This window comes from Carassius gibelio, chromosome B7, assembly GCF_023724105.1.
Source record: "Carassius gibelio isolate Cgi1373 ecotype wild population from Czech Republic chromosome B7, carGib1.2-hapl.c, whole genome shotgun sequence".
Lineage (NCBI taxonomy): Eukaryota > Metazoa > Chordata > Actinopteri > Cypriniformes > Cyprinidae > Carassius > Carassius gibelio.
Genome location: NC_068402.1, coordinates 9,997,413 through 10,019,249, shown reverse-complemented (window position 1 = coordinate 10,019,249; position 21,837 = coordinate 9,997,413). Strand labels below are relative to the sequence as shown.

The window sequence follows — 21,837 nt, the reverse complement described above, 5'->3', positions numbered from 1 at the left end:
GATCTATATTTAAAACTTTATGAACCATTATCTCTATCTCTGTCTGTTGGAACGCCGCTCTCTCGTGAACATGCATATGACAATTAAGATAGAGATTGCAGTTTATAAAGTTAAAATATGGATATTACTCTTCCACAAATGCATCGATTCACTTTAGAAGGTCTTTATTAATCCCTCAGAGCCACATGAGGTACTTTTCATGATGGATTTATGCACGTTTTGGGCTTCAAAATCTTGATAAGCTGGGAAGTGCCAGGACATTTTTCATAAAACTTTGAAAGACCTTCTGTCAGGACCGGGAACCAGAACTCAAATGCAGACCAGAGTGTAGTTCAATTGAAGGTAAATTTATTAACACCAGGTTTTTAACAGAGATGTATGCCGAGCCGGATATGTTCTCGCAGAGATGACGGTTGGTGATCCAGTTTCAGTAATCTGTGTCCTGAGGTTCTGGTGAGAGATTTGATTTCAAGGTTCAGGCTGGAACACTGCGATCAAAAAAAGGAAAAACTTAGTTAGCTCTCAATTTCCCAAACAAATGACAAAACACAGATAACTCAAAATATTGGTCGGCTGACGTGTACTCGTACTGAATGGTACAACGATCCGGCGGGGACTGGAAAGTTGGTCTGGCTTTTATAAGAGAGTAGATTGCTTGAAATGGAACAGGTGTGCTTGACTGAGGTGATGAACTGCAGGTGAGAAGACAGGATCACTGGAGAACACGCCCACCAGCAATCTCAAATCAGCCAGAGCCAGGATCATGACCAAGGGTTCGTGACAGTACCCCTCCCCCGACGAGCGCCTCCAGGCGGTCCTCCAGGCTTCTCAGGGTGAGAGCGATGGAATGCCCGTATGAGAGCAGCATCCAGAACCTGCTGCCGGGGAACCCAGCTCCTCTCCTCTGGTCCATAGCCCTCCCAGTCGATGAGATACTGCACGCCGCGCCCCCGGCGACGGGAGTCCAAAATCCGGTGAACCGTGAACGCCGGATGGCCATCAATCAGCCGGGGGGGTGGAGGGGCCGGGAGAGGAGGGAGTAGTGGACTGATAACCACAGGCTTAAGCAGAGATACATGGAAAGCAGGGTGGACCTTGAGAGTGGGAGGCAGTCGGAGGCGGACGGTCACGGGGGTGATGACCTTCTCGATTACCAAGGGACCAATGTATTTAGGTGATAATTTCTTAGAGTCTGTCTTTAACGGGAGATTCCGGGTGGAGAGCCATACCTTGTCCCCCACGGAATAGGAGGGTGCAGGAGTCCGACGACGGTTGGCGTGGCGCTCATATTGGGCAGAGGTCCTCAGAAGGGTGGCCCGGGCTCGGTGCCAGGTGCGATGACATCTGCGAATGTATGCTTGGATGGAGGAAACAGCCAACTCTTTCTCCTGAGAGGGAAACAACGGGGGTTGAAAACCATAGACACATTGAAAAGGTGACAGACCTGTGGCAGATGTGGGAAGCGTGTTGTGGGCATACTCCACCCAAGGAAGCTGAGATGTCCAGGACGTGGGGTTGGAGGAAGCCAAACAACGCAGGGTGGTCTCCAGTTTCTGGTTGGCTCTCTCTGCTTGGCCGTTAGCTTGAGGATGGAACCCAGAGGTCAGGCTTATGGTGGCCCCTATGGCTCGGCAGAATGACTTCCAAACGGCTGAGGTGAATTGTGAACCTCTGTCCGAAACGATGTCCAAAGGCAGGCCGTGGACCGTGAACACCACAGAGACTAAGAGTTCAGCAGTCTCCTTAGCTGTGGGCAGTTTGGGCAGAGGCAGATAACGTGCAAACTTGCTAAAGCGATCCACCACAGTGAGAACCACAGTCATACCCTTCGAGGGAGGTAGCCCAGATACAAAATCCAGTGATAAGTGAGACCACGGACGACGAGGTATGGGAAGCGGCTGCAGGTACCCTGGGGGGGGTCGGTTGGAACCCTTGTTCTGTGCACAAACGGGACAGGCAGAAACAAAGGTCTGGACATCGTTCCTCATCTCTGGCCACCAGAACCGTCTGCGCATGAAGGCCAAAGATCGTGCCACTCCAGGATGGCATGAGAGTCTGGAGGAGTGACCCCACTGTAATACAGATGGACGGACAGAGAGAGGCACAAACAGACGACCCGGGGGGCCATTACCTGGGTCAGGCTGGTGCTGCAGGGCCGTTCTCACCACTCCTTCAATCTCCCAAATGGCTGCCCCAATGACACAGGTTCTTGGTATTATGGTGTCGGGTTCTGAAATAGTCTCCTCCTTCTCGAACAGCCGAGACAAAGCGTCAGGCTTCACATTTCTGGATCCGGGCCTGTAGGTAAGGGCAAAATTGAAGCGACCAAAGAAAAGAGACCACCTGGCTTGACGAGGATTCAGGCGTTTCGCCGAGCGGATGTACTCCAGGTTTTTATGGTCGGTCCAAACCACGAACGGTTGATCTACGCCCTCTAGCCAATGTCTCCACTCCTCGAGAGCCAACTTCACAGCCAGCAGTTCCCGGTTCCCTACATCATAGTTTCTTTCCGTGGGGGATAAACGATGGGATAGAAAGGCACAAGGGTGAAGTTTGTTATCCTCAGGTGACCGCTGGGACAGGACTGCCCCCACTCCCACATCCGAGGCGTCCACCTCCACAACAAACTGCCGGGACGAGTCAGGGTTTATGAGAATGGGAGCAGATGTAAACCTCTTCTTGAGATCCAAAAAGGCTCCTTCTGCCTCAGAGGACCAATGAAACGGTCTAGCTGGGGAGGTTAGTGCAGTTAAGGGTGCAGCAGTGCGGCTGTAATTTCTAATGAAACGTCTATAAAAATTAGCAAACCCCAAAAATCTCTGTAGCTGTTTCCTTGTTTCTGGTCGGGGCCAATCTAAGACTGCTCTCACCTTCTCCGGATCCATCCTCACCTGACCTCTGGCAATGATGTGACCGAGAAAGGTGATGGTGGAGGCGTGAAACTTGCACTTCTCTGCTTTGACAAATAGACGGTTCTCCAGTAGTCGATGGAGGACCTGTCTGACATGCTGGACATGTTCCGCTTGATTCTGGGAAAAGATGAGGATATCATCCAGATAAACATACACAAATCTGCCAAGCATATCTCTAAGCACATCATTGATTAGACACTGAAAGACGGCAGGTGAGTTAGACAGGCCAAAAGGCATAACCAAGTACTCAAAGTGTCCCAGAGGGGTGTTGAAGGCCGTCTTCCATTCATCTCCTTTACGAATTCGGACCAGGTGGTAGGCATTGCGGAGATCTAGTTTTGAAAATACTGTGGCTCCCTGGAGAAATTCAAAGGCTGAGTTCATGAGTGGTAGTGGATATTTGTTCTTTACAGTGATATCATTCAAACCTCTGAAGTCGATACACGGGCGGAGGGTCCCATCCTTCTTACCCACAAAGAAAAACCCGGCTCCAAGAGGTGATGATGAAGGGCGGATAATCCCAGCTGCCAGGGAATTGTTAATGTACTCCTCCATTGCCACCCGCTCTGGTCTGGAGATGTTATACAGACGGCTCCGAGGAAACGTAGATCCGGGCAACAGGTCAATGGCGCAGTCATAGGGTCGGTGCGGGGGAAGTGAGAGAGCCTGTTGTTTACAGAACACCTCCGATATCTCGTGGTACTCAGTGGGGATTAAGGACAGGTCTGGCCGGTCTGGTTTGGGTTTCTGGCGGGTTACAGAAGAAGGCAGAGCAGACCGCAAACAACTAGCAAGACAGGCTGAGCTCCAGTTATGAACCTTAGCAGATATCCAGTCAATATGAGGATTATGTCTGGTTAACCAGGAGTGCCCCAAAACTAACGGTATAAATGGTGAGTCAATAACAAAAAAGGAGATTTCTTCAAAATGATTACCTGACAACTGGAGCTGGACAGGGCAGGTTCGGGTCGTTACTCGAGCAAGCAGCCTCCCGTCAAGTGTACTAGCCTCCAGTGGCTCCTTAAGCTGCTCCGTGGTTAATCCCAGCTGATTTACTAATGTGGTGTCCAAAAATCTCTCGTCTGCTCCAGAGTCAATAAGGGCCTGGAGCTCCAGAGTCTGATTCCTCCAGAAGATAGTGGCGTGTAATTGGGTTCGTGGACGGGAAGACAGAGGTATGGTTGCTCGGCTCGCTAGGATGCTCCCCCTGGTTAGCGAGCCCTCCGGTTTAACGGTCGGATGGGACAATTGGCGATGTAGTGGCCTGGTTGTCCACAGTAGAGGCAAGCGTTTGTTCCTCTACGGCGTTCTCGTTCATCTGCACTGAGACGGTTCCGACCCAGCTGCATAGGCTCACCCTCCGGGAACTCCTCTCGCAGCACGGGCTCCAGTGGAAGTACAGGACGAGGAAAAGATCTGGATCCTACCGGAGCTGGGGAGTGATCTCTTCGGCGAGGAATGACGTCACCGGCAGGGTTGCGTTGTTTCTGTCGTCGTCGCTCTCTACAGCGATTGTCTATACGAATTGTCAAAGCAATGAGATTATCCAGGTTCACAGGTTCAGGATGTGTCACCAGTTCATCCTTCAATCTTTCACTTAAACCATTGATAAACGCAGCCAGCAGGGACGCCTCATTCCACCCACTCTCTACGGCCAATGTTCGGAACTCAATGGCATACTCCGCCACGCTCCGGAGTCCTTGGTGAATAGAGAACAATCTCATGGAAGCGTCATTACCTTGGACCGGATGGTCGAAAACCTTGGTCATCTCTGCAGTAAATGCAACATAAGTGGTGGTAAACTGGTCCTGTCTCCTCCAGTGAACTGAAGCCCACTCCAAAGCCGCTCCTCGCAGCAACCCGATGAGGTAGGCAATCTTGGATCTCTCTGTGGCATAGGTGAGGGGTTGGAGAGCAAAAACTAGACCACATTGCATGAGAAATGTCTTACACTGACCTAGGTTCCCATCGTACCTCTCCGGTGGTGAAACCCAAGGTTCCCTGGCAGGGTTAGCTGTGACTGATTCGGCCAGTTCAGGGGCTGGAGGAGGATTTCGCAGGGACTCCTGAAGGGTTCCCACACGAAGGGACAAGTCCTGAAGTCCTCCCATAATTTCCCTAAGTGCGGTACTGTGCTGATCCAGAATTGCTCCTTGAGTGGATACCGCGTGGCGAACTGGCTCTAGGTCTGCTGAGTCCATAATGGCCGGATCGTTCTGTCAGGACCGGGAACCAGAACTCAAATGCAGACCAGAGTGTAGTTCAATTGAAGGTAAATTTATTAACACCAGGTTTTTAACAGAGATGTATGCCGAGCCGGATATGTTCTCGCAGAGATGACGGTTGGTGATCCAGTTTCAGTAATCTGTGTCCTGAGGTTCTGGTGAGAGATTTGATTTCAAGGTTCAGGCTGGAACACTGCGATCAAAAAAAGGAAAAACTTAGTTAGCTCTCAATTTCCCAAACAAATGACAAAACACAGATAACTCAAAATATTGGTCGGCTGACGTGTACTCGTACTGAATGGTACAACGATCCGGCGGGGACTGGAAAGTTGGTCTGGCTTTTATAAGAGAGTAGATTGCTTGAAATGGAACAGGTGTGCTTGACTGAGGTGATGAACTGCAGGTGAGAAGACAGGATCACTGGAGAACACGCCCACCAGCAATCTCAAATCAGCCAGAGCCAGGATCATGACCAAGGGTTCGTGACACCTTCTAATTTGTCTGAAAGAAGAAAGTTGTATTCACCTAGGATGGCTTGAGGATCAGTAAATAGGCTGTGTAATGTAATGAGACCAATGGCATTAACCTAAATATAGGTTTTAGTCATTTTTCGGTTACTGTTGTAGGTGATGCAGTGATGGTTACTGGATTTAAGATTGCAGAAACAATCACAGGTGGAAACTGTTATGCATTTATTTTGTTATTGCTCTTTTGTTGTTTTATACACAATCATTTGGTGCAGTTGATTGTGATGGTTTAAGTAAGAACTGTCTCTGAAAATCTGTATTGTTAATACACTACAAATCAAATATACAGTATGTAAATAGGAATCCCCCCCCCCTTTTTGAATATGACTTTAGTTTGCTGCTAAAGTTGTACTGTTTTGTTTGCTCTTTAGTTTATTTCATCCATTATTGAGGAGGTTCAGATCTTTTTGAGGGATCTTCTGTGTGAATAATGAGCAGTTACTAGTGATGCGGTGTATCAGATGACTTTGTGTTGTCTTATCTCCTTATTTTCATTATTCTCTCTGAAACGTTGACCTCTGTTTCTTCTGTTTTCCAGATTGTTTGATAACTCCAACGAGGGCTTCAGGAACTGGGAGTTCATGACGGTTCACTGCTGGGGGGAGAGAGCGGAGGGCACGTGGACGCTGGAGATCTCAGACTCGCCGTCTCAGCTGCGTAACCCTGAAGTGTTAGGTAAGGAACAGAGGGATGAGGTTCAGACCCACACAAGCATCAGACAACATGAAGTCAGTGAGCTGTGATGCCAGTCATGTTCAGTCTAAACAGTATAATCCTAAAACACCTGACTCTGGTCTAATTCTAGTATTGTTTACACACCTGCTTTTTTGCTTCAATATGAAGCTGAATTTGATTACCCCTTCAGTTTTATGTTGTTTTGTATACCATTGTGCCACATGTGAAATACTTTCACCTTTCCCAACTTGTTAAAAAAAATCCTATAATTTTATATTTTTATTTTTATTTTTATTTGATTATTAATTTATTTCATTATTATTTTAAATTTAATTCTTTATAATTATCTTGAATTAATTATTTTAAATGAATGAATTAAAATGAATTGTTTTGTAATATATATTATTATTATTTATTTAATTTTTATATTTTATATGTATTATTTGTTTGTTTCTCACTCTTTTTATCTATAGTATTTTTTATATTTTTATTTTATTTTAATATTTACTATTTTTTATTGAATTCAAAATATTTTCATTATATATATATATATATATATATATATATATATATATATATATATATATATATATATATATATATATATATATATATATATATACATATAATTTCATTTCATTTTATTTATTTTGTATTGTTTTATTTTATTTTTGGAATTTCTGTCTTTATTGTGATATGATAGATAACAAAAAATAATTTATTTTGGCTCTCAATAGTATACTTTAGCAGTATGTTTTGCAAAGAAGGAACCAATAGAACAGTTCACACAATTCACACATTACACTGTTCTCAAACCTTGTAATATGGCTTACTTTCTACATAGGCAGCTGATTTCTAAGTCCGCATCCTAATTAAAGTAAATTCTCATTAGCAGGCCTAGATGGATTTCCTTTTTTTTTCTCTTTTTTTTTTGCTCATTTGGAATTGTTTGCATTCATGTTCTTCCATCAGGTGTGTTGCTTTCTTGAATGAATGACATTTCTGTTAATTGCAAACCTTTATTGAGTCCTGCTGCAGATTAAAGTCGTCCTGTCTTCTTTCTCGTCAGGGTTGATGTGATTCATTGCAATGCTTGACAGAATTTTCTTTGTCCCTCCTCATGGCCTGGTCTCCTGCTCTCTCCTCTCTGTCAGGTAAGCTGAAGGAGTGGACACTCATCCTTCACGGCACGGCTGAGCACCCCTACCAATCCCAGGGCTCCCAGCACTCGTTCTCCAGGATGCTGGAGATTCCCACAGCAGGCAAGGAGCTGAAAAACCTAGATTCTGTGCCAGGAGCCCCTGAGCATGAAGAGGAGGAAGAGGAGGAATATAATGGTACTCACAGTAATACCTAGACAAGTTCAGAAGTTTGTGGCCGTGAGAATGTTTAAAGAGTTTTAAAGAGATCTTATGGTCACTAAGCTTGCATTTATGTGATCACAAATGCATTAAAAACAGTGAAATATTATTACAATTTAAAATAAGTTTAGTATTTGAAAATATCTCAATATATATATATTTGTTATCTTTACTGTTACTTTCAATCAATTTAATGCATACTTCTAAAAAAGAAAAAAGAAAAAGAAAAAAAGAAGCTTTTTATTAAAAGCAAAATCAAAACCACAAACGTTTGAAAGGTAACTTTTTAATTTAAGCTCTTTAAAAATGCAGTTAAATAAGGAAAAGCATGCACAAGGGGCAGGTGATGTATTCTGAACATTTTGTTTATTATTGGTCTAAAAGGAAATTCATGTTAAAAATAAAAGCCAAACCAAAAAAAGCCACAAAAAAAATATTTATTAGTATTTGCTACTGGAGAAAAATTGATTGCTTCAAAAAAAGATTTTTTGTTTATGTTACTTATATTTAATAAACAGTACAATGATATTATTATTATGCATCATATTTAAATATGATGGTACTGGTTCCTTGTTGATAGTGTGAGATTTATGATATCTTTAATCTTTTCTTTAAACAACTCAAAACACAAACACACACAAGACATTTGTTACTTTTCCTCAGAAATGTGGACATCATTTCTTTGCTTAAATGTGCTTTTGTCTTTTGTGATAAAATAAATGATTCCTAGTTCAAAAATATCATTTATTTGATATTAATTGTTCTGATAAACCTGGCATTGCATACTATGAATATTTATTGAATACTCTCTGGGGACTTGGTTCTTATGTTCCTCATTCGTACATCGCTTAAAAGACCAAATGTAATATTATCTACTACATCTGTGGACTGTATTTCAGGTCCGTGTCATCCTGAATGTGGAGATCAGGGCTGCGACGGAGCAGATGCCGATCACTGCCTCAACTGCATTCACTTCAGTCTGGGCAGCCTCAAGAGCGGCAGGTACAGATCACACAAAGACAGAAACTATTATAGTATTGAATAATGACACTGTTGGCCTCTTAAAATGCCCATTAAAATGGTCTGAACATACTTAAATAAATGTACCTAAATTAAACTGGGTAAAACAATAAGATACGATTAGTGTTTTTATAATTTATAATATAAAATACATTTTTTGTTAAGTTACTTGAGACAAAATAAACTGAATTAAAATAAAATATTACAAAAAACACTGACACTTATATTATTTCAGCTACTTGCCAAGATAATATTTCTTATTTTCATTTAGTTATGTAATAAAAATGAATAAAAGCTATACAGAAAATATTTTTTAAAATTATGTTTACACAAATGGAAATGTATATAAATGACATAACTACACAAAAAGTACTTTAAAGTTTAAAAAAAAAAAAACTTTAAATGTGATCTTTTGACATATGAGAGGTCACTGCTCTATAAAAGTGTGAGTTTCAGAACTCAACATTTTGCCGTTAGTCTAAAAACAGCTTATATTGAAGGCAGTCTGCCAAAACAACAGCTTGTGGAATGTTCTACTCTATGATGTTATAGTGTGGATAAGCACCGCCTCCTCAGAAGATGATTGACATCGCTACCTGTTTAGCTCCACCCACTGATTCACACACATAGTGTTTAAAAGAGAGATGAACGTGGAGGTCTACACAGAAACCAAACAAACAAGATGATCCGAAGACAACAAGATGCAGTGCAGTGCCAAGTTGTGGTCTTTGCATCGCCTTTCTTCTGATCACAACATTAGGAAAGAGTGGATTAACTTTATTTTTAATGAAGATCCAGACCACATCAGTAGGAACTCAGTTCTTTGTGCACATAATTTTATTTCATTTTAAAAACAATGAACAGCACTCTCCTCCTCCCTCAATACCCATGGCTGAGGTGCCCTTGTGCAAAGCACTGAACCCCCAGTTGCTCTCCGGCCGCTGGATCTATAGCTGCCCACTGCTCCAGGTGTGTGTTCACAGTGTGTTCACTTCTCACTGCTGTGTGTGTGTGCAAATGTCACGACTTTCAGGAACGAAAATAGTCTATTATTATCTTTATAACATTACTCAAACCTAAAACCTATTGAACACTTTTTTTGTATTTGAATAAAAAATTAATCACGCACAGAAGCTTTGCACACTGAGTCTGATTCATATTAATAAATCTGTTGCAAAAAAAAAATTACAAAACAGCACTAAATTGAGCCTTCAAGCAATGAGGATGATTTTGTCCTCTTGCTTCTTAAAAAGAGAAAAAAGAAAGGAAATATTGGGTCCATCCAATCCTGATATATACAGAGGACGGAGAGTTCCCCCTCAGGAGCATCAGGATTATCACAAACGATTCAAAGTTTACTTCACTATTCATGTCAGTGGCTCAGTTTGATGCTTTGCTAGCGATACTAGAGCTACATATTAAAAAGAAGACCACCAGATTCTGTGAACTCTGTGTACAAGGATCTTTACGGTGCTTTGTGCAGCGAGACGAAATGAATGATCTTCACAATCGGCATTCTGGATTTTGCCGTTCGCTTGTACGTTGTGCTCTGAATGGTCAAAACACCTCTCAAAATACTTGCTACGTTGTGAAAAACATCGAAAGTCAAACCCAATCCGAATTTTTTTAAGACGGATAAATATTCCAGAGGCGATGTGTAAATGTGATTGACACCTAAGAGTATGTTGAATGAAGTCTGCTTTGTCTTCCTCATTGTCAAACAGATTGATGCTGCTTTTCTTCTTGTCCCCATCACAGGACGTGTGTAAGTCACTGTCCGCTGGGTTATTTTGAGGACACAGAGGCCCGCAGATGTCGCCGCTGTCACCGAGGCTGTGAGAAGTGTGTGGCTCGTGGGCCAAACGATTGCCGCTCTTGCCGGAGAGGACTTTACTTCTACTCGAAGGAGAGCACCTGTGTGGAGACCTGTCCCGCCGGCTGCTTTCACGACGACGGTGAGTCTAACCAAGACGGGGCATCCACTGATACATTTCACTTATGACTGTATTGAACTGAAGTTTCTATACAACCAAATAGAGTCATATGTATCTAGTAAACACCAAACCGAGGTCTGTCATTTTAAATAATAATTTAAAAGAAATGTAGTATATCATCCATTTATTTACTTCTATTACTACAATTTCTTCTGTCATTATTTCTTTTTATTTCTATCTAATTATTATCTTACTAATTTAAGGTCCCAAAGCAACTTATAAATGATGAATGTCATAAGCATTTATCACCAAAAAGCCTAAAATAATTGCAGTAATGCAAAGTTTTATGATTTAATTTTCATTTTGGTATCCTTTTACTACTAAGCTAATGATGTGGTACTCTGATAAGCATAAACTGTGTAAATGTTAAAGTAGTCATTTATGTTATTAAAAAGGAAATTTTCAAAAATATATTTAAATATGTATTTTTATATAAACATATAATTCATAATCTCATTAATCACAAAATAAATTTGAATGTGAAAATCACCACAAAAGACTATTTAAAGCAATTTTTTGTGTGAAATTAGAAAGTATCAAATAGACATTACAAATTGTAGTATAAGAAAGAAATGTTTTATTTGATTCAACATAAAATGTATTACACTTAAACATTTAGGCTACAGCGGCCTAACATAAACTATGGAACATAAAAGAAGATAAATTAATGAAACATCTCAATATTTTTTATTCATACAATGAAAGTCGTTGGTAACCAAAACAGTCTTCCAAAATACCTTCTTTTATGTTCCACAAAAGAAAGGTTTGAAACTACATGAGGCTGTGTAAATGATGACAGAATTTACATTTAATGTTTATTTATTTATTTATTTGTATGAAATGATACTCTAAATAAGAAACAAAATCTGCCAGCAGGTGACGGAAAGTGTTTTATTGAGTCATTCATTCATTCGATTCAGTTTAAATGGATGATTCATTCAGGAATGAAGTAAACGATTCTCTCTGTAAAACTAGACACAGCTGTGTTGCTCACAGAAGCACAGCAGTTCTGCTGTGCCTTTAAAAGTAATATATTATCTGCTAAACTGAGCAAACACACATTGCGTTTATAACAAAACATAATATTAACTTCTTATTTACCGAACTGTTGTTTAATATCACATTTAAACTCGTAATATTCGGGACAAAATCACCACTTGTGTAATACTGCTCTCTTTGCTCGTGTGATATCGCTTATTGTATGATATGCTCTTATGTTGACAGTGTTTTTTGTCCTTTTTGAAGCCTAACAGATGTGAAAACTTGTGTCTAAAAGAAACGATTCTTCAACTTTTGTGCTTCCCAAAAAATAATATCATACAGGTGTGGAATGTCATGAGGGTGAACTAATAGTAAATAGTGTCAGAATTTGTATCTGTGCTTTTTAAAGACTGCCTATATAATCACAGAACAGAGTGTATTAGTGAGTCAGCGGTGAAGCGTGGCTCACATGTGCGCAGAGCAGAAGAAGCCAGTGCTTTCACTGATTCTGTTTCATGCTGTGGCTTTATTGTCCCTTGTTGTTTCCGTCTTGTTGATAACAGCTGCTGGGAAGGAGATGAGCTCTAGTTATCTCCACAAATGAGACTAATGATTGAGCATCTTTCACAGTCCGCCTGCGATGCTTATGGGGACGGAGAGTTTGAGTTGGTTTATGGTTATTTGCACGCTCGTCCTCAGTTGCTGAACACATGCGGAGCCGTGCGTCTAGAGCAGATGTGTTTAGTGGCAGTGTGAATGGATGAAATTTGTACAAACCCAAGCATGAATTGCATCCAGATGCCCAGATATTTCACTCATTATTAATCAGAGAAAATTATGGGTAATATATAACTCAAAGGTCTAAATTTGTCTCTCCCTTTCTCTTTTTGTATGTCTTGTGCAGCACTGGGAATAATTCACAGCAGAAAACCACTATAAATCACCAAATTTTTGATTTTGACGTTTAGTTTTTCTAACATAATTTTTTTTTTTTTTTATCTTGGGTGCTTTTGTCTTTTTCTCTGCTAGTATATTTTGTTCTTTCTAGATATCCGTCACTTAAAGTGTGTAAATATTTTGGGAAACAGCTGCTGGTATTTTTAAAATATAATTCATAAAACATTCGATCATAAAATAAATAAGTATGAATTCTGGAATCTGCAACTGGGTTTTGTTTTGTTCTAAAAACTTTTTTCATATCACAGGAAAAGTTGAAGTGTTGAAGTGCTAAAGGCTCTTTACAGTGCTTTCATGTCAGTCAGTGCACATGCATTCAGTTCATTTGCACTGAATCAGTTAGTGTTTTACGTTTGCTTGATATATTTGATTATTAATTTACTCTGTCTTCATAAACACACAGTGTATTTGTTGCTTTAATGTGCTGTCTATGCTGAGTAAAAGTGCTCTAAATAGGAAAATGTAACCATAATTGGTTCATAAGGCTATAGACTGCAGTTTGTTTACTGTTTGAATGTTAACTGAAATAAAAAAATTAAACTGAAAATGTAACTACTTACAGCAAGTTGCTGAAATCAATATTTGTAATTTTTATTTAGTTTAGCCTAGTAAAATAACTGAAATACAAAAAATAAAAACTATAGGTGCAAATTTATGACTAAATCTAATGATTTTCTTTGAATTAAAATAAGTAACAAATATTACCTTAGATTTAAATGAAAAAAAAAAACAATTTAAAAATGTTAATGAAAACTACAGTATATAAAACTACAATACATAATTGTAACTTATTTAATTTTAAGTAAATGTAATAAGGCAACCTTTCTAAAATGTAAATAAAAATAAACCAAAAAAGGGAAAATAATATTTCAAAATAATAATAAGGCTTATTTTGATTAATTTCATTGTTTTTGTGCATGCTGGTTACAGTGTGATCTTGTAAATAATGTATTCTCTTCTTAAAGTGTTAATAAAACAATGCACATTTACCTTTTTGAATATTAAAATTCTGCATTGTACTGTATACATGTATTTCTTTATTTAGCATTTCACATTAATTTTAGGTTACCAAGAGAAGTCTGAAATGAATTAAAAGCATTCTTTAGAGAGTCCATTGCCACTTTTAAAGATGTGTACATTTGCTGGCTCAACTCCTAAACCAATTTCATTCATGTAGATAGATAATAAAATTGGCCCCAGAATTAATTCCTTAAGGAACACCAGTTTTTATTATTAAAGGAGCAGAAACATAATTATCTATGGACACACATTGAGTCCTTCCAGTCAAATAATGACCGGAGAACCACTTTATCACTATCACTATAGTGTTAAATTATCACTTTTAACACTATATCACTGCACTACACAGTCATTACACTGTTATTAATTAATCTGTTGATTAATTATCAGAAAATAATAAAAATGAACAAAATTTGATTGAAATCAAGCGTAACGTTTGTTCTGGAAGGTCACCTCAGTCAAACTTGCATCTGCTGACTCCCAGCTGATCCACATCCACCTTTAATCCTTATGTAATGTCCATTCAGCATTGTTCAGCAGCGTATCGTGTTGCTCAGAAGCTAATTACTCTTCTCCATCCCCAGCTCCTCCTATCGTCCACAGTCAGGACATGGCCTTCTGATATTCCTTATTAATTCAGACTCCTTAATCCTGAATTATGTTGTTAACATTATATTGTCATTAAGAACATCAATGATATCTGCCACATTTATGTTGGATCTGTTCTGTTGACCCTGAGGGGGTTATCACTGCTCTCACGGCTCTTATCCATGCTAGGCGGCATGGATGGACAGGGAGTTTTTCCAAATTCAAACTGTATGCTAATTCATGCAGTCCTTGTCTGTGGGATCTTCATGTCACATTTTCTTTCTTTCCAGGCCAGAGACGTTGTCTGAAGTGTCACGAGAACTGTTTGAAATGCTTGCGAGATGCAGACAGATGCACGGCCTGTAAAGATGGCTTCAGGTAATACTAATAAAACTGTTCAAGTTTAAGCTGTTCAGCAATTGCACAAAACGTCCTGATGAGAAAGAAGTGTGCAACTTCATGTCCCGTGTTGAACCGCTGCTCTCAGAGTGTGGCAGTTGAAATGCGGCCCAAGAACATTTGATAATCTTCACTGGATTGTTGCGTGATTGCTGCATAAATAAAACCAAATGTTTTGAGCATTTAAACATCTCTTGCAGCCGATGGAGTTTAATGAACATTGACCACTCTTTGCACTCCATGCACGATATATACAGAGTTCTGAATTCTCATGACGTCTGTAGCCTCGCGCTGGTGTGGATGAAATATCGTAAGAAGTCTGGCTTTGGGGTTTTGTGTGGGTTCAGGACATCTAGGGTACATCTGGTCATCTTTATGCATGCTGTCTTTGCTGTGGTTTAGACGAGCCGTTTTGAGACAGACCGGGCTTTAGTTCTTGAAAGGCAGTCTGGTCTTGTGAAGGGTAAAACGCAGCACGCTTTGTGCCTTGACCTCTCAACGGCGTTTAATCTGTCAGGGTTATATATCGTGATGCGCTGTGTTTTGAAGCACAGATCGAGAGCAAATGCCTGGAATCTTTTAGATTCACATTGTCTGCGTCACACTTGCTCGAATGATTATTGAAACGTCTGTCATTTTCAACCGCTGACCCACAATACCCCACTTCCATAACAAAACAGCTCTTTTAGCCAGGACTAGATCAACCCACCGTGAAGAAGCCTGCAGAGTTGTTTTCTCAGACGCACATTAACTCAAGTCTTGGACGGAAAATCACTGGTTACTCTTTATTTGTTTGAAAATATATTTTCGTCTGACACTAGATTTAGTCTGTGCCACATTTGGAGCATTAAAACCTTAAAGGAGCCTTACAGATTTGGGAATAGAGCTGTTACAATTATGACAGTTATGTTTGCTCTGACAATTATGACATTTTGATGGTTGATTGTTTATCAAGGATTTATGCTTTTTTTGTGCATGTGTATCACAGTGAGAATTTCAAAACAATCTATCATTTGCATTAATGGTTGGTAAAAGATGCACATCACAAAGTGACATTTTCTAAATATTATATTCCAGATATTTAAATATTATTTATTCATTTAACATAATGGAAAGTCCTCTGTTGTTATAGTAATAACAGTAATTACTATTAATGTTTATTTTTTGCAATTATAAAAACAATATTTAAAAAGTACTTATTATTCTTTTCCCCCCCTGCTCCTGGTGTGAATAGGCCTTAAGTTGCATAAAAGTTATGTACATGTAGGCAGTCATATGTTTCAGATAGTTTGATGTCTTACTGATGTTTTTGCTTTACGCATTGGTTGCCCTTTAAATCTGTGAAAATATTGCAGTGACCGGCTGTATGGGTTTAATCTTTTCTTCTTTGTCTCCTTTTTCTGATTAAAGTCTGGCAGGAATGACCTGCGTTCCTGAATGTGCCAATGGAACATTTTTTAACCTGGAAGAAATGAAGTGCAGCCCTTGCCACATCTCCTGCTCCACATGCACAGGTCACATTCTATTCTATTGTTCTGTTCTGTTCTGTTCTATCCCAGACAAATGAGATCAGATATCTTCTTTAACTTGTTTAGCAATCAGTTGACAGCGAGAAACTGCAGAGTAAAGCGTTTGTATTGTTATGAGGACAGCAGGAGTGAAGGAGTCGCTGCCAGTCCTGTATCACTACTGCTGCTGAGCCATAGAACCTAATTAACTTACTTCATTACACCAACTCACCAGAGACGCCTGATAAGCCCTGAGTAGTTTGCTTACCAAGTTCGCTGAAATGTGGAGTGTTAATGGTAAAGACACAGTGGGTTGGAGGGAAATAATTGACAGATTAAATTGAATGAATGTGTGCCTGTTTCCACCTCCATTAACATGGGCTCAGTTTCAAACCCTGGTGAGATGTCTTTATAGGCAACATTTTAAGACATAAAGTAGCAAACATAAGTATATCATTTTTTCTTTGCCAAATACTTAAGCAGCATGGCATGCATCCTTTGCGGAGATGACAGTCCCACAGTGCATTACTACATACTCCATCTAAACAGCTGAAAAATAAAGTTATTTATTACATTGTTTTACATTACATGTTTTATTAATAATATTTTCTTGAATATGTCTAAATAGATTACTTTTTAATGTTTATTTTAAGTGAGGGAAATGCATTTATTTATTAATGAAGTGCATGTATTTGATAAAAAATACAGTAAAAACTGCAACATTTTTTTAATATTTTACAATTTCAACTAACTGTTTTCTATATATTTTAAAATGTAATTTATTCCTGTGATCAAAGCTGAATTTCCATCATCATTACTCCAGTCTACAGTGTCACATGATCCTCAGAAATCATTCTAATATACTCATTTGCTGTTCAGGCAAAACATTTTGTGAAAACCAAAATATTTTATTTTAAAGGATTCTTTGATGAAAAAGTTCAAAAGCACAACATTTCTTTGAAATATTATCTTTTGTAATATCATAAATGTCTTTGCTGTCACTTTTGATCAATTGAATGCATCCTTGCTGAATAAAAGAACCTTTTGTTTACGTCTGTAAGAGATCACATGGTTGACCTGCTGCAGGAGAAAGTCTCTTGTACCTCTGCTTTAATCTTAGAGATGAGCTGATCGGGCCAGATAGCTGGATGTAGACAGCTGATGGTGCATTGTATCAGGTCACTGTACTCGTACTGATTATTGATAACATTACACTGTTCACATCATGCCTCTGTCACCATTCACGCCTCAGGTGAAGATCCCAATGAATTTCAAATGTAATGGAAAACTGAGCTAACGGTGGGCTTGTTTTTGCAGGTCCAGGACTGGAGGAGTGCATTCAGTGTGCCTCAGACTACTTACAGCAGGAGTGGAGGTGCGTCCGAAACTGTGCTCCCGGATACTACAAAGGAGAGGTGGTGGGATTCACACAGAGGATGTGCCGCAAGTGAGTCCTGCATACGTCTCACATGACCAAAACCTCTCTTTTAGATGCATTTTATCAAACATTTTACTTGATGTTTAAAATTAAAGGTGTTTCATATTTAAATTGGTGGGATGGTCCTTTTTTGTCTTAAACGAAGGAAATGCACATGCTGTTGTTTGTTGTTAAGACATTGTTAGGTAAATTACCAATTTATATCTGTAATCTTTTGATACCTGCATTTATAGCACTAGATCTACTGTTAAACTTCTTTTAAAGGTTCTGAGAGTATACTCAGAGCTTGGCAAGACTGCCCTCTCTTTTTTCTCCATTGTTATAGAACGAGCTGCAGAGTGTTATAATGCTGGAAACTCTCCCCTCTCTGAAAGCTTTTAAAAATCTCGTATGAACTACTCTAAAGGAAACAAACATTTTTGATTTGTTATCACATCCATGCAGGGCTAAATGTTCTTAGTTTTGTATGTTTGTAACTTGTTTTATTTTGAAACATGTTGTGCTGCCATTTTGTCAAGGACTCATGGAAGAAGAGATTTTGCATCTCAATGGGACTATCTTGGTTAAATAAAGGATAAATAAAAATAATAATAATAATTTAAAAAAAATTAAGCTAACATTACAGTTCTCATAAAGAATGTACAGTTCAAATTCTAAATAATGTTAAAGATAAAATTTCAAGTACTAAGACATCTTTCTGTCAGGTCATTCCACTTTTTCATCAAGGCTTTTTCTCATTTTTTTTCTTGTCTATGCTTGTCTGTCTCATTGGAATTGCAGAATTGTAGCCTTGGTATTTACATTGGAATTCTTTCTTATTGCTCTCTGGCAGAAATGTGAAACACACACACACACACACCGGTTTTTATGGTTAATGGGGACTCTCTATAGGCATAATGGTTTTTATACTAAACAAATGGTATTTTCTATCACACTACACCAACCCTACACCTAAACCTACCTTTCACAGTAAACTTTGTTTGATAAAAAAGAAAAAAAAAGAAAAAAACTTTTACTGTATTTTTTAAGCCTTTAGAATTACAGGGACATCAAAAGTGTCCTCATACAACACCTTCACATTGAATAATGTTTATTTTATGTTTATATGCAAGTTATATATTTCTATATTATATAATTCTATGAACATCCTGTATATTGTCTATATAAGCTATATTTCAAATTATTTTTTTTGTTTATGCTTGCTCTTTTTTTTTTTTTTTTTATCTGTATAATGATGGAAAAGCAGTCGGTTTTTCAGATAAACCAGAGAGAAGCAGCAGAGGAAAGTGCAGCACAGATCTTTCATGTATGGCTGAGATTTACAGCTCCATCACAGGGTTTTAGATTCCTGTAATGTGCAGCATAAGGGCGGCGGGAGAGCATACGCCTCTGCACTCCACAATTTATAAATCAACAGTCTTTTGCTTTATGAATGCTGTCTAAAACAAATATAGGCTTTTATGAAGGTCACGGATGGTGATTGCAGTAGAGACGGGTTCTTCTCTGAGTCCGGTTGAGCTTCACTGGAGGCAAATAGATCAGACAGCCGTAAAAAAACAGGTAAAGTGTGGCCCTGAGGTAACCAATCCACACTGGAAGACATTCAATATGAACTCGTATAGCAGCAAATGACAAAGCACTTATAGTAAATACTGTAAAAGAGCACATGCAGTGTCAAGGAGGGTTTTACTGCTGTTATGGATGACCTCAGAGTTTGTCATTTTTATGTCAATCAGAGCTTGTGTATTTTATAATGGTAAAGTAGCCCCCTTCAAATCATAATGGGCTTAGGCCTATATAAAATATGTTCATTGTGTTTGAGAACAGCATTCATGTTTACTTGAAGATTCATTGACATTAAAATTAGGGTAAAAATTGTTTAGGACGCTCACAACTGTTGTTTTCTGTGCAATACTGCACACATGGTCAGTAGGAGTTTTTGTTTTTTTAATTAATAGTTTAATTGTGCAAGGATGCATTAAAGTGGTCAAAAGTGACAGTGAAGACATTTATAATGTTATAAGATTTCCTTTTTTGAAATAAATGCTATTCTTTTTTACATCATATTTATCAAAGAATCCTGAAAGGAGCTCGACTGTTTTCAACATTGATAAGAATAAGAAAAGTTTATTTTCTTGAGCAGCAAATCAGCAGATTAGACTGATTTCTGAAGATCATGTGACCCTGAAGACTTTATGATGTAATGAGTCATGATGCTGAAAATTCAGCTTTGATCACAGGAATGAATTACATATCAATATATATTCAAATATAAAACAGTTATTTGAATTTGTAAATATATTTCACAAAATTTGTTTTTACTGTCATTTTGATCAAATAAATGCATCTTAAAATATTAGTCATCTATATAAAACCAGTAAAATTTCATTTTTGATACCACATTAAAGGAACAGTTCACTTATAATAAAGATTTACTTGGTTTTGGCCACGTCAAAGTTGTTAATGACATTATTTAACCACGTGTCAGAGTTGCAGTTGCAACACAAGAAATCACAGTAAACAAGGTACATTTCGGCTCACAGTGTAGCCAGATCTTGCTATAAAAATAAGAACACATTCCATAATAAATCCAAACTCGGAAATATGCCACATACTCAAACATCACAACCTGTGCATGCCTACTTTATGAACTCCATAAACTGGATTGCTTTATTAGCCGAGCACAAATAACAAGCAATTATAATAAGTGGTCATAGCAACCCTTCAAGTCTGCTCTACAAAGCACCCTTCTAAAGAATAACAAAACACAGGAGCTGTCGATGGTGGCTAAGTTATAATTGCGGGGCATATTGAGTCTTTGGTTGCTGTAATCAAAAATAGTGGATACCAAATGTCCAAGATAGCAAAACATTGCTACAATGAACGCTCTTTAGCCATCAGATGCACATCAGGAAACCTGGTCTCTTTCAATTCCTGAACTAATGACCTGGACTAGTAGATGCAGAGTGCTGAGGTGCTGATATGGGTGTTTAAATTAACAAGTTCAGAGCCATAAACATGAGCTCAATGTTCCTCCGCCAGGATCAGTTTTATGGTCTTGATTAGAACAAGAGTTTAAAGTAACTAATGCTAAAAAGTACTACAGAGTTTCTACGCATCTTAAAAAAGGTATTGTAAGTCTTACTTTACCCTTGCACAAATTAAGGCCTAAAAGGTCTTAAATCGAGACAGAAAGTCTTCAGTTCATAAATGTTGCATACAGTACAAATATCTAAACATTAATCAAGACAAATTTACTTGAGATGCAGATTGAACACACAAAGTTTTGTTTTCTGGGGAAATCAACAAAATCAAGTGGAGTTGATGCTTTTAGCAAAATTTTGCAATTTTTCTGCAACGCAATTTTGCTTCTTAAATAAATGGTCTTTAGAAATTTGCACTGGAAAACAAGGCAATCTTTCAAACTTTGAAGCACTGCTAATACAAGACATTTATATTTAAAAACCGTGTTGGCTTATTTCGTTCCATTTAGTTAATTCCTTACATTTTCTTTGTGTTTAGGTCTTAAATTTGCCTTCATAAAAACCAGCAGAAACCCTGTACTAAAGTAGCACTTTGTGACTGACGGCTGTCGTTCACTGGTGTTAATGCATCAGATGCATCGGTTGATGTAGACATTCATTAAATGATGCTCCCGTTCATATCGTCTGGTTTTCCTCGTGTTTTCAGGAACTCTGTCACTATCATTTATCAAAGTCGAGTCTTTTTTTATGTATAAAGCTGAAACTGATGTGTGGTTCTGCTGTGGATTTTCAGGTGTGAGGAGCACTGTTTGAGCTGTCAGGGTCCTGGAACCAGCTGCACACAGTGTAAGGAGGGATACAGCCTCGTCAGCCGGACCTGCATCATGAACGCCACCTGTAACAATGGTATGTGCCTTCATAAGTGACCATGGAGCACAAAACAAGTCGCTGGGGTATATTTGTAGCAATAGGCAAAAAAACATTGTATGGGTCAAAATTATCAATTTTTATTTTATGTCAAAAATAATTAGGACATCAAGTAAAGATCATGTTCTATGAAGATATTGAAAAAATATATACTTAAAAAAATGTATATGCATTGCTAAGAACTTTAAATGTGATTTTCTCAATATTTATATTTTTTTTTTTGCACCCTCAGATTCCAGATTTTCAAATAATTGTATCTCGGCCAAATATTGCCAGATCCTAATAAACCATTCATTAATGGAAAACATATTTATTCATCTT

General features: G+C 38.6%; 1 protein-coding gene and 1 long non-coding RNA gene across 3 annotated transcripts in view; one reads left to right on the top strand and one right to left on the bottom strand.

Moving 5' to 3' along the window:
* The window catches only part of pcsk6 (proprotein convertase subtilisin/kexin type 6), a 71,067-nt gene that overhangs the window by 46,480 nt on the left and 2,750 nt on the right, over window positions 1-21,837 (top strand). Inside the window, exons 13-20 of the mRNA XM_052561505.1 lie at window positions 6,203-6,339; window positions 7,494-7,676; window positions 8,600-8,702; window positions 10,479-10,675; window positions 14,551-14,638; window positions 16,070-16,173; window positions 17,485-17,614; window positions 21,383-21,495. Of these exons, the coding sequence (XP_052417465.1) occupies window positions 6,203-6,339; window positions 7,494-7,676; window positions 8,600-8,702; window positions 10,479-10,675; window positions 14,551-14,638; window positions 16,070-16,173; window positions 17,485-17,614; window positions 21,383-21,495 (1,055 nt within the window). The remainder of the gene's footprint in view (window positions 1-6,202; window positions 6,340-7,493; window positions 7,677-8,599; window positions 8,703-10,478; window positions 10,676-14,550; window positions 14,639-16,069; window positions 16,174-17,484; window positions 17,615-21,382; window positions 21,496-21,837) is intronic.
* LOC127962074 (uncharacterized) lies at window positions 327-5,616 on the bottom strand. Of its 2 annotated transcripts, none has more exons than XR_008154520.1 (2): window positions 5,433-5,616; window positions 327-488 (listed from the first exon to the last, which is right to left on the bottom strand). It is a non-coding gene; the product is annotated as an uncharacterized LOC127962074 (long non-coding RNA). The 2 variants fall into 2 exon arrangements; XR_008154519.1 differs by lacking the exon at window positions 327-488 and adding an exon at window positions 5,169-5,330.